This window comes from Hemiscyllium ocellatum, chromosome 1 (assembly GCF_020745735.1).
Source record: "Hemiscyllium ocellatum isolate sHemOce1 chromosome 1, sHemOce1.pat.X.cur, whole genome shotgun sequence".
NCBI lineage: Eukaryota > Metazoa > Chordata > Chondrichthyes > Orectolobiformes > Hemiscylliidae > Hemiscyllium > Hemiscyllium ocellatum.
Genome location: NC_083401.1, coordinates 60,082,609 through 60,098,681, shown reverse-complemented (window position 1 = coordinate 60,098,681; position 16,073 = coordinate 60,082,609). Strand labels below are relative to the sequence as shown.

Here is a 16,073-nt window from a genome sequence, read left to right as displayed (position 1 = left end):
TTTATGGTCTGGTTCCACAGCTACCACATGAAGAAGCAGCGCTCCAAAAGCCAGTGCTTCCAGATAAACCTGTCAGACTGCAACCTGGTGTTGTGCGAATTTTAACTTTGTCCATCCCAGTCTGACACTGGCTCCTTCACAACATGGTTTAGTTATTTACAGTAGTCATGAAATATCTGGAGTCTGTACTGTATACAGTACAGGTCACCTAATGGTATTAAGAGACAGACAAGCACTCAGGATCTCACGGCCTGCATCCAAGAGTTTTGAAGGAATTGGCTGAAGAGATAATAGACACATCAAAATATTCCACAGCCCACTGAATTTCAGGAGGGTTGTAATTTTATTTTAATTCACTCATGGAATATGGGTGTTGCTGGCTAGCCAATACTTATTGCTGACCCCTAGCTGCCCTTGAGGGTGGTGCTGAGCTGCCTTCTTTGATTGGGAAACTTAATATAATGGCCCTGCTAAAGAATGGATGGAGACAAAAAAGACAGGAAACTATAGACCAGTTACCCTAATATCTACGATTGGGAAAATGTTAAAGCCAATTAAAGGAAAAAAAGGGAGCCATTTCGAAAAGCTTAACAGAGACAATGTGGTTTTGATGAAAGGGAATTTTGCTGGACTTCTTTGAGGATGTAACAAGCAGGAATTGTAAGGGGGACAGACAGATGTAGTGTATTTCAATTTCCAGGTAGCATTTAATAAGATACCACAGGAAAATCCTATTGCATGAGATAATAGCTCATGGTATTGGGGTACTAGAACAGTTAACACACAGAGGTAGAATAATGGGATTTGTCCCAAATTGGAACAAAACTATTAGAGTGCCACAGGGATCAGTAATAGGGCCCCAATTATTTATTATATTCCTGGCTTAGAGGAAGGGGCAGAATGTCATGGATCCAACTTTGGGTGGGACAGGGTTTATATTATGAGGAAGATTTAAGGAATCTGCAAGGGGCTATAGAAAGGTGAATGAAAGGCAAATATCTGGTAGAGGTAGGTAGACAGATTTTTTTTAAAAAACAATAAGAACCAGAGATTTAAAGACTGTGGAGCTGACACTAAAGAGGATTTGAGGTCTGGGACAGATCAGCCATCATTTTAGTTGAATGGTGGGGGTGGGCTTGAGGGACTACGCAACCTACTCAAGCTATTTCTTTGGAGTTTTGTTTATTTAATTATATTATGCACGGTGTGTTTTAGGTATTATTAAATTTGAATATAATACACAAGTCATTTACAAGTTAAGTGTAGGTGAGTTGCATTTAACATTTCCTTGTGTCCGAGTCCAATAAGTATCTTTATCAATAGTAAAGCAAGGACTGAATCTATCAGCTCTAGTCAATCTAGCTCAGTATCTGCCTGCCTGGTAGTCCTCACCTTGCCTACTCCTCTCCACACCATTGCATGTCAAAAAGGTAATGGCTGGATTCTCTTTTTGAATTTGGTCATTTCCAGGCACTTGTGGTGTAAATGTTAATCGTTACTCATCAGCCCAAAACTGGATATTATCCAGGTCTTGCTATATTTTGATTCTGACAGCTTCAGTAGGAGTTGCCACGAATTTCATTGAATGCTGTGCATCGTGAGCGAACATAACCATCTCTGATCTTCTGATGGACAAAAGATCACTGATGAAACAGCTAACTTTGGTGGGTTTAGGACACTATCACAAGGAACTCCTGGAGCAGAGAGGACTGAACTGCAAACAACAATTTTCCTTTGTGACAGGTATGACTCCAACTAATGGAGAGTTTTCTCAGATTCCCTTCTGTTTTACTAGATGGGACACTGTCAAATGCTACCTTGAGGTCAAGAGCAGTCATGCTCACCTCCCTCAAGTTTAGTTTCTTCTCATTGCACCTCTTCCACGCCCCCCCCGCCAGTGTTTTGACCAAGGTTGTAATGTGTTCAGGAGCTGAGTGATTCTGATGGAACTCAAATTAAATGTCAGTGAGCAGGTTATTGATGAGTAAGTGCCACTTGATAATGCTGTTGATGACCCATTCATCACTTTGCTGATGGACAGTTGACTGATAATGAGGTAATTGGCCAAGTTGGATGCTCCCTCTTTATGGATAGAGGAATGCAGGCAAATTTTCCACTTTGCCAGAGTGGAGCAGACTTGAGCTAAAATACATATTCCTGTATACAGCAGTAAAATGAATTATTTGAAAAACATTAGATAGAAAGTAATAGCTACTCGTTTACTGATCATACCACAAGTTGCACTATTCCATCACACTCCGCATCACAGGAAAGAACATTAAATGCAACTGTTTGACTTCCACAGGCTCACTCATTCTACTCAGCAGGCCCAATGAGCCATTCTCCCTCACAATTCAATTATTTTTAAGATATATTGCATGTTTTTACAAGATGTCATGCTTGGTGTTAAATTTGTTTTGCAAACCATGAAAAAGGTTCTACAAAGTTATAAATTGCTTCAGTAAAATAAAGCCATTTCACCATAATACTTCCTGTGTTCATTATGAGGACTGAAAAGTTCAACAACGTTTGGAAAGACGCAATATTATCTATGTTATATATCAATGATCTTATCTAAGATGTGGGCATAACATACTTAAATAGTCCAAACGTGCGAGATCAGTAATTTGACCACTTGCGACATGGAACATGTTTCAGCATGAAGCCTCAAAATGGTAACTCATTGAGGTCAAGAAAGAAATATTCATGCATAGCTTGTTTAAAATTAGTGCTGGTGAATAATGAAAAGCATCCATTGGTAATTGCTCTGAAATTTATTTTGGAAACAACTCCAAATACTGCCTCCCAAAGACTACTGCAGCTGTACCAAATGAACTGCAGTGGTTCATGGTGGCAGTTTACAACCACTTGAAGGAGCAACTATGGATGGGCAATATATGCTGGTCCATCCAAAACCTCGGATTACAATTTGTGAAAAGAAAATGGAGGAAAACTGCAAGGTGTCAGACTTAAAGTGGTGCCAACATTGAAACATTTCAACTAAAGGAAAGTGTGCCAAAAGGCAAAAAAGACAAAATGTTAAAGTGCTTACCTAATTTACACCAACATTAACTGATGGAATTTAAAGAGTTTTTTTTTTACTAACTATATAGTTAGTCAAGACATAAATACAGTTGTCTGGAAAAGTTGAAATGCGAGCCAAGGACAGATCAAAAATAACCTCCTGACAGGGTTAGAGGCTGTTGAAAAGCGTGGTGCTGGAAAAACACAGCAGGTCAGGCAGCATCAAGGAGCAGCAGAATCAACTTTTCGGGCATAAGCTCTTCATTAAAAATTGGGGGAGGGGGGGTGGGGGGGGGTGGGGGGGAAGGAGGTAGCCACAAAGGTGATAGTTAGATGCAGGTGGGGGGTGATGGTAATAAATCAGCCGGGAGGGTAGACTGGATAGGGGGAAGGAAGGTGAACAGGTAGGACAGTTCAAGAGGGCAAGTTGGAGGGTTAGATGTGTCCAAGCATCGGTAGCTTGGATTTGGCAGTGGAGGTGACGCAGGAATTGCATGTTCTTGATGGAGTGGGAGGGAGAGTTGAAATGGTCGGTCACAGGATGGTGGGGTTGTTTGATGCATGTGTCCCAGAGAATATCTCTGGGACATTCTAAGTTGACATCTGGTCTCCCCAATATAGAGGAGATCACAAAGAGAGCAATAGACACAGTAGATCAGGTGTTTGGATGTGCAGGGAAATCTCTACCAGATGTGGAAGGATCCTTTGGGGCCTTGGAGGGAGCTCAGGGGTTGGGAGGGTTGTGGACCTAATGAGGGAGTCGCGAAGGAATACTGATAGGGGTGGGGAAGGAAATATATATCTCTGGTGGTGAGATCTGACTCTAGGCAACGGAAATGGCAAAGGATGATGCACTTTATCCAGAAATTGGTGGGGTGGAAGGTCAGGACCAGGGCAGTTCTGTCCTTGTTGCAGTTGGAGGAGTGGGGTTCAACAGCAGAGGCTTCATAATATTGAAGCAGGTAAAGGCTTTCGTCTATTGTTGATGCAGAGCCTTCAACTCTTCTGCTTCATGCTGCAAAATTGCCTCCCCAATTTCCATATCTCAAATGCTCACTTTCCACTCCAATCATTTTAACCCTCTTCATCTTGGTTTCTGCCCTTCCTTCATCCTGTGAACACATGGCTCCCACCCCCACAGTGCTTTTGGCTATTTTCTACCTTAAAACCAAATTTTACATTTTAACAACACATTTCTGAAGCCAACATGTGTCCAGCTTTCAGCAATAGTCTAGCAAAGCTCAACACAAGCTGGAAGAACAACACCTTATTTTCTCCATAGCGACACTCCAGACTTCAATAATTTTATAACTTTAACTCCCCAATGTCCTAGCCCCCTACCACATACACACCAGGCCTGGTTATTAAAGTCTGCCATTGTACATTATCTATTGTTAGCCACTAACAGTCTATTAACAGCTAGTCACCCTCCCCGCCAGATCATATTGACTCCTTTGTCCAACGGTCCTTCTCTTTGGGCTCTATCCCTACCTATCGTTTACTTCTTACCCCGTTCTTCATCCTTTCTTCTGCACATAAACCAACATTTTCCTAGCTCCCACCAGTTTGGAGGAAAGGTCACTGGATGCTAACTTTGATTTCCCTTCACAGATGCTGCGAGACCTGCTGAGCTTTTTCAGCAACTGTAGGTATTTATTTTACTAGTTACTCAAAAACCTGTGCCTTGTTCCAAATCCTTTTCATGAAAGAATTTGGAACAAGAGGCGGCATAGTGGCTCAGTGGTTAGCACTGCTGCCTCACAGCACCAGGGTCCCAGGTTCAATTCCAGCCTCGGGTGACTGTGTGTGGCGTTTGCACGTTCTGTGTCTGCGTGGGTTTCCTCCAAGTGCTTCGATTTCCTCCTACAGTCCAAAGGATGTGCAGGCCGGGTGAATTGGCCATGCTAAATTGCCCAGTGTTAGGTGCATCATTTGGAGGGAAATGGTTCTGGGTGGGTTACTCTTCAGCGGGTCGGTGTGGACTGGTTGGGATGAAGAGCCTGTTTCCACATTGTAGGGAATCTAATCTAAAGAATCTACTTTCTCCCTAGATCACTCATTATTTTAACACCTCAATCAGATCTCCTCAAAGTGTCTCTTTTTATTTAAAAGAAGTAGAAGTCCTAAACTTTTCCATCTATCTTCAAAGCCACATGGATCATACGGGCTGAAGTATTTACATACCAGATATACATCTGTGATTTAATTAATTAACTAATTAATTTCCATTTCGATGTTTAAGGTTTTCAACCAAGTGACAATGTAGCAAGAAATTAAAAGCAGGATTTTGAGCCTTACAATTTGAAATAATGCCATAATCTCGCCAGGTTCCTCACAGTAATATCCTAGCCTAACTATCTCAGCTGCTTCAATAACCTTCCTTTAGGTGGGGACGTTTGATAATGATTGACTCTTAGCTTTGCACAATGAAAACTCCTTAGATACTGAAACAGTTGTTGAGACCTACAACGGACCCTGCGGTCCAAGTTATCCATGCTGACCAGACATCCTAAATTCACGTAGGCAAATGGGACTACATTTGGCCCATATCCCTCTAAACCCTTCCTATTCCTATACCAATTCAGATGCCGTCTAAAATGTTTAATTGTACCAGCCTCACCACTTCCTCTGGCAGCTCATTCCATACACACACCACCCTCTCTGTGAGAAAAAGTTGCCCGTTAGATCTCATATCTTTCACCTCACACCTGAGGGAAACGACCTTGACTATTCACCCCACCCATACCCCTCAATAAAGGTCACCCTCAGCTGACTCTCCAGGGAAAATAGCTGCAGCCTCGCCCTATACCTCAAAACTTCCAACCTTAGCAACAATCAGTAAACTTTTGCTAAACCCTTTCAAGTGTCACAACATCTTTCCTGTAGTCCATGTCCAAATGCAGCAAGACCTGGACAATGCTCAGGTTTGGGCGACAAATGGCAAGTAACAAACATTACACAAGTGCCATGCAATGACCATTGCCAACAAGAGAGTCTAGTCATTACATATTCATTGGCATTACCGAATCCCCAACTAACACCACCTTGATGGTTATCATTTTAAAAAAATACCAGGTTATAGTCCAACAGGTTTATTTGGGAGCACTAGCTTTCGAGGGCTCATTCCTGATGAAGGACCTTTGTCCGAAATGTTGATTTTCGTGCTCCTCGGATGTTGTCTGACACACTGCTTTTCCAGCAACATACTCTCAACCCTGATCTCCAGTAACTGGAGTCCTCACTTCCACCTAGTTGATTTTTAACTTGTCTACCCCAGTCCAACACCAACACCTCCAAAAATATTGATGGTTATATTTATGACCTGGACAAGTCATAAATACTACAAGGGTACAAGCAGCTTTCCCACTAATTTTCTCTTCTGCGTGAATGTCTGAAGACCACACACAGCAAAGACTTCTGGAACACAGAGTTTCTAGATGCACCACTTCTAGAGCTTAGAAAGAATGGCCAAGTCATGTTGTCTTTCTCGTACATGCAGGCAAGGATACTGAGAGGCATGGTACTTTGTTGCCATAGCATCTGCTCGGTCTCGCCAATCACCAGGAAGGAGTGTTCCCTCCCAGATGGGGAATACTTCAGCAGACCCGGACATTTGGCGTCGGACCTTTGGGTGACCATCCTCCAAGGCGGAATTCGAGACAAGCAACAATTCAAAGCAGCACAAAGAGGCTGACAACCAAGTTCGCTACCCATGGGGATGGCCTCAACTGGGACCTTGGGTTCATGTCTCATTACAGGTAACCCCAATGCACTATATACATATATATACACACACACACACACACGCTCAGGCACACATCCTCTTACAGGCTTATAGCCCATCATACTCTCACACATACCTGACCAAGCTTATATACACACACAGTATCTCCTGCAAATGCACACACAAATTCACCCCATAAATTTATAATTGCAGAATTACATTTTATTTTGCTCAAAAAAACTGCACAAATCCATGTAAGATTCTGTAAGGCCCACTTTAGAAACAGAACCAGTGTCACTCAACATTGAGACAGAAACTGACTTTAACCTCACACTTTAAATGTATTGCCTGAACGGAGATGGCACGTGTTGTTATTTTGAGAGGGTATCTGAAAAGAAGTTCTGGGATTTACATATTAAAAAACTGGAACTGGCATTTCCCATTCTAAAGGATAAAAGCCTTAATCTGAATTTGTTTAATATAACATTACAGCTCAATGACACTGTAACTCTTTTGCTATAAATTCTGTGTCTTATGATCTTTTACTCCACAACCACCCAATGAAGGAACAATGCTTCAAAAGCTAGTGTTTCCAAATAAATCTGTTGAACTATAACCTGATGCGAGATTTTTAACTTAGCCCACCCCAGTAAAACACTGGCACCTCCAAATCACGACCTTTCATCATTACCTTTAAAACAGTAACTCGCTTGACCAGTATGTACATTGTACATACAATATGTACAATGAACAGAAAAGTTGCCACAATCCTATCAGACCACAATGCTACTCTTATCAGAGAGAGACAGACAGACAACAGATGGTGAATTAATCAGAGGGTCACTGCACTTCAGTCAAGGGAAGAGGTTGTGAAGAAGAATCCTACATGGTAACCTCAGCCAGTGTGAGAATCGAACTCATACCATTGGTGTCACTTTGGACCGCAGACCAGCCAGATGCACAACTCCTCACAAAAGGTTCCTTCAACTGCATTTTCCAATTCCCACACCCTACCACCTAGAAGACATGGGAATATCATCATCAGCAGTCCCTCACAAACAAGGATGACTCTCTTCCACTCAAGGTGACTCCAGTGGCTGTATAGACCATCCAGTCTCCGCAGGCTTTGTAACACTTGGGGCTGAAGGTGGTCATGGGAAGGGGTGGATGGGGCATTGGTGTGGCAGCATGGTCCTTGTGCTGCTTTTGCTTTGTTTCTGCTTTTTCTCAGATGGCAATCTTGGTGCTCAATGCCTTCCCAGATGCTGCAGACACTTATCACTTGTGGGAACACTATCTGCAAGTTCCTGTTCAAAACTCACTCTATCCTAACCTAGAACTATAATCACCATTCCTTTGCCGTCACTAGATCTCCATTCCTAATAGTTCTATGGGTATACTTACTGTGGGGCAGCATGGTGTCTAATTGCTGTTTCACAGCACCAGGGATCTGCATTCGATTCGGACCTTGGGCGACTGTCTGTGTGGAATTTGCACGTTCACCCCATGTCTGTGTGGGTTTCCTCCGGGTGCTCCAGTTTCCTCCCATAATCCAAAGATGTGGGGGTTAGGTGAATTGGCCAAGCTAAATTGTTGTGTCCAGGGATATGTAGGTTAGGTGCATTAGTCAGGGTAAATGTTAAGTAATAGGGTAGTGGAATGGGTCTGAGTGGGATATTTATTGGATGGTCAGTGCGGACTTGATGGTCTGTTTTTGAACGGTCAGGAACCTATGATTCCAAGATACCTTTTTTGAGCTGTTGCAGTTTGTAATGTATCTCACCACCAAAGGAATTTGGGATGGGCAATAATAGCAACACCCACATCTTGTGAACAAATAACAAGGAAGTAATGTTGACAAAGACAGAGCAAACTTGCTGTCATCAACAATAACTTGTTTAAATTGTCCACTGATAGATAATATTGAACATACAGGAATCCGTAAGTAACTCAATCCAGAGGCTAAGTTCACACAGTAATTGAATGAGGCAACAGTCTTACATTTGTGGTGATACCTAACTATTGCATTCTATATAATTTATTGAGGAACACAGACAGACAACATCCTATATTCTTCATTAATCTCAAACTGCACAAATCATGCACACCACAGTTTTAAAAAGGACCGTAAAATACTTGAACAAAGCGAGCCCCTTCTTAAATAAAGGCACGGTTCATGTACACTTGGGTAAAAATAGATTGCACTGTGTATTACCAGCACAGATTTTAAAGAATTTTCCAAGGTCCACTCTTAAGAGGTGCTGGCTTCACTAAAATGAAAGTGTAAGTCTGAATAAATGTTCTATTTTATTCCATGAAAAAGTTGACCCACTAAAAACCCCTCTGAGACTTCACTGCTGCTTTCCGGTGAAATCGAGACTGCAACTGCCCCGCAATATAATAATAATAACCTGGATCAGAGAAAAGTGTTAAGTAACTCATTGGAAACGAGGTAACAGAGACCCACACTCCATGCGTAGTACGATCATGTCAGAACAACTGCATGTACTACACCACACTGGCATATTTATTGCTCTTCCTGACCCAATTTTAAAAGACAGTGAGCACTGCAAAGCTGGAAGCGTTCTCATGCCAGGCCGTCAGACATAGTTTAAACTGTTGCTAAAGGAATAAACAGCCACCGCGCCCAGTCGGCAGGTTCCCCCCACCAAAGCCTTCAGCAGCATGAGATTCAGCCGCAGAATTCCTCCTTCTGGCTTTTAAAATTAATTTCAAACACCGCAAAAGGACGTAGAAGACTGACCTCTGGTGAAACATAAGACACAAATGAGGGCTTCGCCGTTTTTCCACCTCCCGAGCCTAAGCTGAGCATTTTCTGCGGGGTTATTTTCCGGGTTACTTTGTTGCTGTTTGCTCAGGTGGTGCTTCTGCTGATTGAACTTGGCTCAGCCCCTAGCCCCGCCTCTCGCTCCCTTTGATTGGCTTCGAATCCACCATCAACGTTCCATTTCCGAACGTCTCCAGGACTCTTCGGCCGTGGATTGGTTCCAATCCGTGTCAATCATCACCCGCCTCACCGCTTGGTCATTCCTTCCCCTTCTCGCAGTCTGCTCTCCATTTAAGGACTTAGAAACCAGCGGCCCTTCGAGTTATTGGTCGGCTAAAATGCCAATCGCTATTGGCTGCGGACAACATCGCTTTCTTTCCCGGAAAGAAAAGATTTGGAGGCGGCTTGGCAAGTTTTTTGTAAAAAAAAAAGCCTGGTTGCCGCATTTACATTGCAGCTTCGGGCGAGTACATGACAAGTGGACACTCGTATCTCGCAGTGAACCAGAACAGATTGGTAGCCGCAATGTTAAATAGATCCAGAGACAGCAATACCTACCAATGTTTGTGCCGCATCTGGAATTGCATTTTGCACAATGAATGAAAAGACTTTACACGACTTGGTTGTAGTGCAGGGGCACATTAGACTAACGGGGCGAGTCCAGGAAGGGATTTGAAGGCCAGCCGGAGAATGCTAGATTGGAAGAGTTCAGGAACCAGAAACCAGTGTAGATCAGAGAGCGCAAGTGAAAGATTTGCATCTTATAAAATGACAAATAGCAAGTGCTGGAGAAACTCAGCAGGCCTGGCAATACCTGTGCAGAGAGAAAGTTAATGTTACGAATACTAAGACTTCTTCAGCACTTTCTGATTTTAATTTCGATATCCAGCTTCTGCAGTCCTTTTCTTTCACTTGCGGTCTATAAAGCTCCTGTCGTGACCAAAGTGTTCCAAAGCGCCTTGCAACCAATCAAGTGCTGTACAGGTGTAGTCGCTTGTTCTGATGTGAGAACCGAGGCAGTCAAACTCTCAGCAAATTCCGACGAACAAGCGACGTGATCACGATCAGTTCTTCAGTTTCTGAGTTGTTTTAATGATTTGTTTTGTGAGTAAAAATGATCAGAGGTATGGGCATAAGTATATAAATGTGTTAATTAACCTTCCAGTATTCAAATTATTTCTTGTTTGATTAAGATTTCACTTTTAGCTACTCATTTTAAAAATATCTGCTTGTTTAACATACCCACATCCTCTTCCCTGAATGGTTTCAATGACTATTCTCTGTTTCAAAGCCTTAAGTTTAAAACTGGGCATGAAACTCCCAACAGGAAGGAAAATTAAGCAAAAGCTGTTATCAAAGGACAGGGGAAGGAAATTAGTAAGCTGGGAGTTGATCTGGCATGAATATGTTGCTAAAACCTTGATTGACATGTAAAGCACAAATCCCATTACTTTAAAATAATGATCATTGTGACAGTTGGAAACTGTCAGTGCTCATCATTGATAGCAAAGATGATTCTCAATAGGAGTGAGAGAGGCAGTGTAGTTGTCATGGGGACTTCAACTATCCAAATATTAACTGGGATCACTACAGTACGAGTACTATTGATGGGTCAGTTTTTTGTCAAGTGTGTACAGGAGGGCTTCCTGACATAGACAGGCCCACAAGGGGCGAAGCCACTTTAGATTTAGTACTGGGTAACAAGCCTGGCCAGGAGTTAGATTTGGAAGTAGGTGAGCACTTTGGAGACAGCGATCACAATTCTGTCAGGTTTACTTTAGTGATGGAAAGGGATAGGTGTACTCCACCGAGCAAGAGTTACAGCTGGGGGAAGGGAAATTACAATGCAATTAGGAAAGATTTAGGAAGCGTAGAATGGGGAAGGAAACTGCAGGGATGAGCACATTAAAAATGTGGAGCTTATTCAAGGAAAAGCTCCTGTGTGTCCTAGATAAGTATGTACCTGTCAGGCAGGGAGGAAGATATAGAACGCATGAGCCGTGGTTTTCTAAGGAAGTGGAATCCCTGGTCAAGAAGAAGAAGGAGGTTTATGTTAGGACAAAATGTGAAAACTCAGTTATGGCGCTTGAAGGTTACAAGGAAGTCAGGAAAGACCTAAAAAGAGAGCTCAGAAGAGCCAGGATGAGACCTGAGAAGTTGTTGGTGGATAGGATCAGGGTAAACCCTAAGGCTTTCCATAGGTATGTCAGGAATAAAAGAATGACGAAAGTTAAATTAGGGCCAATCAAGGATAATAATGGGAAGTTGTGTGTGGAGTCAGAGGAGATAGGGGAAGCACCAAATAAATATTTTTCAACAGTGTTTAGTATAGAAAATGAAAATGTTGGCGAGGAAGATACAGAGATACTTGCATCTAGACTGGAAGAGATTGAGGTTCACAAGGAATACTGCAGAGTGTGAAAATAGTTGAAAATGTGTTGCTGGAAAAGCACAGCAGGTCAGGTACCATCTAAGGAGCAGGAGAATCGACGTTTCAGGCATGACCCCTTCTTCAGGCATGACCCCTTCTTCAGGAATGAGGAGAGTGTGCCAAGCAGGCAAAGATAAAAGGTAGGGAGGAGGGACTTGGGGAAGGGGCATTTGAAATGCGATAGGTGGAAGGAGGTTAAGGTGAGGGTGACAGGCCGGAGTGGGGATGGGGGCGGAGAGGTCAGGAAGAAGATTGCAGGTTAGGAAGGTGGTGCTGAGTTCGAGGGTTGAGACTGAGACAAGGTGGGGGGAGGGGAAATGAGGAAACTGGAGAAATCTGAGTTCATCCTTTGTGGTTGGAGGGTGGAAGATGGGGCGCTCTCTCTCCAGCCATCGTGTTGCTATGGTCTGGCGATGGAGGAGTCCAAGGACCTGCATTTCCTTGGTGGAGTGGGAGGGGGAGTTGAGCCACGGGGTGGTTGGGTTGGTTGGTCCGGGTGTCCCAGAGGTGTTCTCTGAAACATTCCGCAAGTAGGCGGCCTGTCTCCCCAATATAGAGGAGGCCACATCGGGTGCAGCAAATGCAGTAAATGATGTGTGGAGGTGCAGGTGAATTTGTGGTGGATATGGAAGGATCCCTTGGGGCCTTGGAGGGAAGTGAGGGGGGAGGTGTGGGAGCAGGTTTTGCATTTCTTGCGGTTGCAGGGGAAGGTGCCGGGTATGGAGGTTGGGTTGGTGGGGGGTGAGGACCTGAGTCACGGAGGGAGTGGTCTTTTCGGAATGCTGATAGGGAAGGGCAGGGAAATATATCTCTGGTGGTGGGGTCCGTTTGGAGGTGGCAGAAATGACGACGGATGATATGGTGTATATGGAGGTTGGTGGATGCTAGGTGAGGACCAGTGGGGTTCTGTCCTGGTGGTGATTAGAGGGGTGGGGTTCAAGGGCAGAGGAGTGGGAAATGGAGGAGATGCGGTGGAGAGCATCGTTGATCACATCTGGGGAAAAATTGCGGTCTTTGTAGAAGGAGGCCATCTGGGCTGTTCGGTATTGGAACTGCTCCTCCTGGAAGCAGACGCGGCGGAGACAAAGGAATTGGGAATATGGGATGGCGTTTTTACAGGGGGCAGGGTGGGAGGAGGTGTAGTCTGGGTAGCTGTGGGAGTCAGTCGGTTTATAGTAAATGTCCATGCTGATTCGGTCGCCCGAGTTAGAAGTGGAGAAGTCTAGGAAGGGGAGGGAGGAGTCTGAGATGGTCCAGGTAAATTTGAGGTCGGGGTGGAAGGTGTTGGTAAAGTGGATGAACTGTTCAACCTCCTCATGCTTTTTGTCAATTATATAAGTGACTTGAATGTGAACATAGGAGGCATGGCTAGTAAGTTTGCAAATGACACCAAAATTGGAGGTGTGGTGGACAGCAATAAAGGTTACCTCAGAGTACAACAGGACCTTCATCAGTTGGACCAATGGGCCAAGGAGTGGCAGATGGAGTTTAATTTAGATAAACTTAAGGTGCCGCATTTTGGAAAGGCAAATCAGGATAGGACTTATAACTTAATGGTAAGGTCTAGGGAGTGTTGCTGAACAAACAAACCTTGGCGTGCAGGTTCATAGCTCATTGAAAGTGGAGTCCCAAGTAGACAGGATAGTGAAGAAGGCATTCATTATGCTTGTCTTATTTGGTCAGTACATTGAGTATAGGAGTTGGGAGGTCATGTTGCAACTGTACAAGACTTTGGTTAGGCCACGATTGGAATACTGTGTGCAATTCTGATCTAAGAAGAATATTGTGAAACTTGAAAGGATTCAGAAAAGGTTTACAAGGATGTTACTAGTATTGGAAATTTTAAGTTACACAGAGAGCTAAATAGGCTGAGGCTATTTTCCCTGTAGCATCAGAGGCTGAGGGGTGACCAGATAGAAGTTTATAAAATCATGACGCACATGTACAGAGTGAATAGCCAATGGTCTTTTTCTCAGGACAGAGGAAACCAAAACTAGTGGGCATAGGTTTAAGGTGAGAGGGGAAAGATTTAAATAGACCTAAGGGGTGGATTCGGCTGCCAGAGGAAATGGTGGAGGCTGGTATAGTTACAACTTTTAAAAGGCATCTGATTGGACCAAAGGGTCTGTTTCCATGCTGTACAACTCTATGATTCTATGACTCTGTATAAAGCAAGGTGAATAGATAAGCTCTGTGGAGGATGCAGAGAGGTTGCAAAGCAAGTGGGGAAAAAGAAAGTAGATGATGTGGCAAAGTGGGAGGTAATTCACTTTTGTCATAAAAATAGAGTAGAACATTTTTTAACTGTATTAAATTGATAAACGTTGATGTTCAAAGAGAGATCAATATGTACAATGATACCGGATTTTTTTTTAAAAAGTCAATCTATTTGGACATGTTAGTGCACAATTCCATACCAAGAAGACTTGAATTTTGATCTTCTATCCCAGCAACAGAGACACTCCCACTGTGCCACAAGGCCCCATTTCGGAATACAGCAAAGAACTGGGAAGGCAAAAATCATGTTGACGTTTATTACAAGGGGCTTGGAGTACAGGAATAAAGAAATCTTGCTACAGTTGTGCAGGTCTTTTGGGGGACAGTATCTAGAATAGTGTATGCCGTTTTGGTCATTATATTTAAGGAAGAGTATACTTGCAGGAGAGAAGATACAGCAAAGATTCATGAGATTACTCCTGGGGTTAGGAAATTATCCATGTAATTATCTCAGCTGATGAGAATACTGGCGAAGTGAAAGCTGGCTTGATAAACAATAAGTTTTGTTTTTTGGTTACCATGGTCATCAGCCACTGAATGGATTCACGCAAGGGTGCCAACATTCTTTTTAACTAACATCTATTTTATACTATGTAAGAACTATATCAAATAGTGTATTTACAAATATCAGATGTAAAGATTTATCCCTTTCCCCTTCAACAGCCATCTCTACAAACAATCAATCCCAGTGAAGTATCTCTCTTTTCATTGTTTTGTTTCTTACTCCGCTGACGAGGTCACAGGTGTTCCTTTTCAGTGAATTTCTCCATATTCACCTGAGATGGTTCTCTCCATCTATTCCCTACATGGGGTGGCATGGTGGCTCGGTGGTCAGCACTGCGGCCTCACAGCACCAGGGAACTATGTTTGATTCTTGAGTGACAGTCTGTGTGGAGTTTGCACATTCTCCCTGCGTCTGCGTGAGTTTTGTCTGGTTTCCTCCCATAGTCCAAAGATGTGTAGGTAAGGTAGACTGGCCATGCAAAATTACCTGCAGTGTCCAGGGATGTGCAGGCTCGATGGGTAAGCTGTGGGAAAAACAGGGATAGGTGGGTAGGATGCTTTTCAAAGGGTCAATATGTGCATGTAGGTTCTCACTGATTCTATGAAGACACAGGTGCAGGCTAACCGATTGCCCTAAGTCATTTAATAGAGTTACAGTCATAGAGTCATAGAGATGTACAGCATGGAAACAGACTCTTCGGTCCAACCCACTCATGCTGACCAGATATCCCAACCCAATCTAGTTCCACCTGCCAGCACCTGGTCCACACCCCTCCAAACCCTTCCTATATCCATCCAAATGCCTCTTAAATGTTGCAATTGTACCAGACTCCGCCACTTTCTCTGGCTGCTCATTCCATACACGTACCACCCTCTGCGTGAAAACGTTGCCCCTTAGGTCTCTTTTATATCTTTCCCCTCCCACCCTAAACCTATGCCCTCTAATTCTAGACTCCCAAACCGGGAAAAAACTTTGCCTATTGACCCTATCCATGCCCCTCATAATTTTGTAAACCTCTATAAAGTCAACCCTCAGTCTCCGACACTCCAGGGAAAACACCCCCAGCCTGTTCAACCTCTCCCTATAGCTCAAATCCTCCAACCCTGGCAACATCCTTGTAAATCTTTTCTGAACCTTTTCAAGTTTCACAACATCTTTCCAATAAGAAGGAGACCAGAATTGCATGCAATATTCCAACAGTGGCCTAACCAATGTCCTGTACAGCCACAACATGACCTCCTAACTCCTGTACTCAATACTCTGACCAATAAAAGAAAGCATATCAAACGCCTTCTTCACTATCCTATCTACCTGCGACTCCACT

The 16,073-nt window shown here is 43.4% G+C and overlaps 1 protein-coding gene across 2 annotated transcripts in view; it reads right to left on the bottom strand.

Annotated features, from left to right (window-relative positions):
• Positions 1-9,643, bottom strand: part of mtmr12 (myotubularin related protein 12) — an 84,981-nt gene extending 75,338 nt beyond the window's left edge. For both annotated transcript variants that reach the window (XM_060856376.1, XM_060856459.1), the window contains exon 1: positions 9,513-9,643. In XM_060856376.1, the coding sequence (XP_060712359.1) occupies positions 9,513-9,581 (69 nt within the window). In that variant the 5' untranslated portion in view covers positions 9,582-9,643. The remainder of the gene's footprint in view (positions 1-9,512) is intronic.
• Between the last annotated feature and the right edge of the window lie 6,430 nt (positions 9,644-16,073).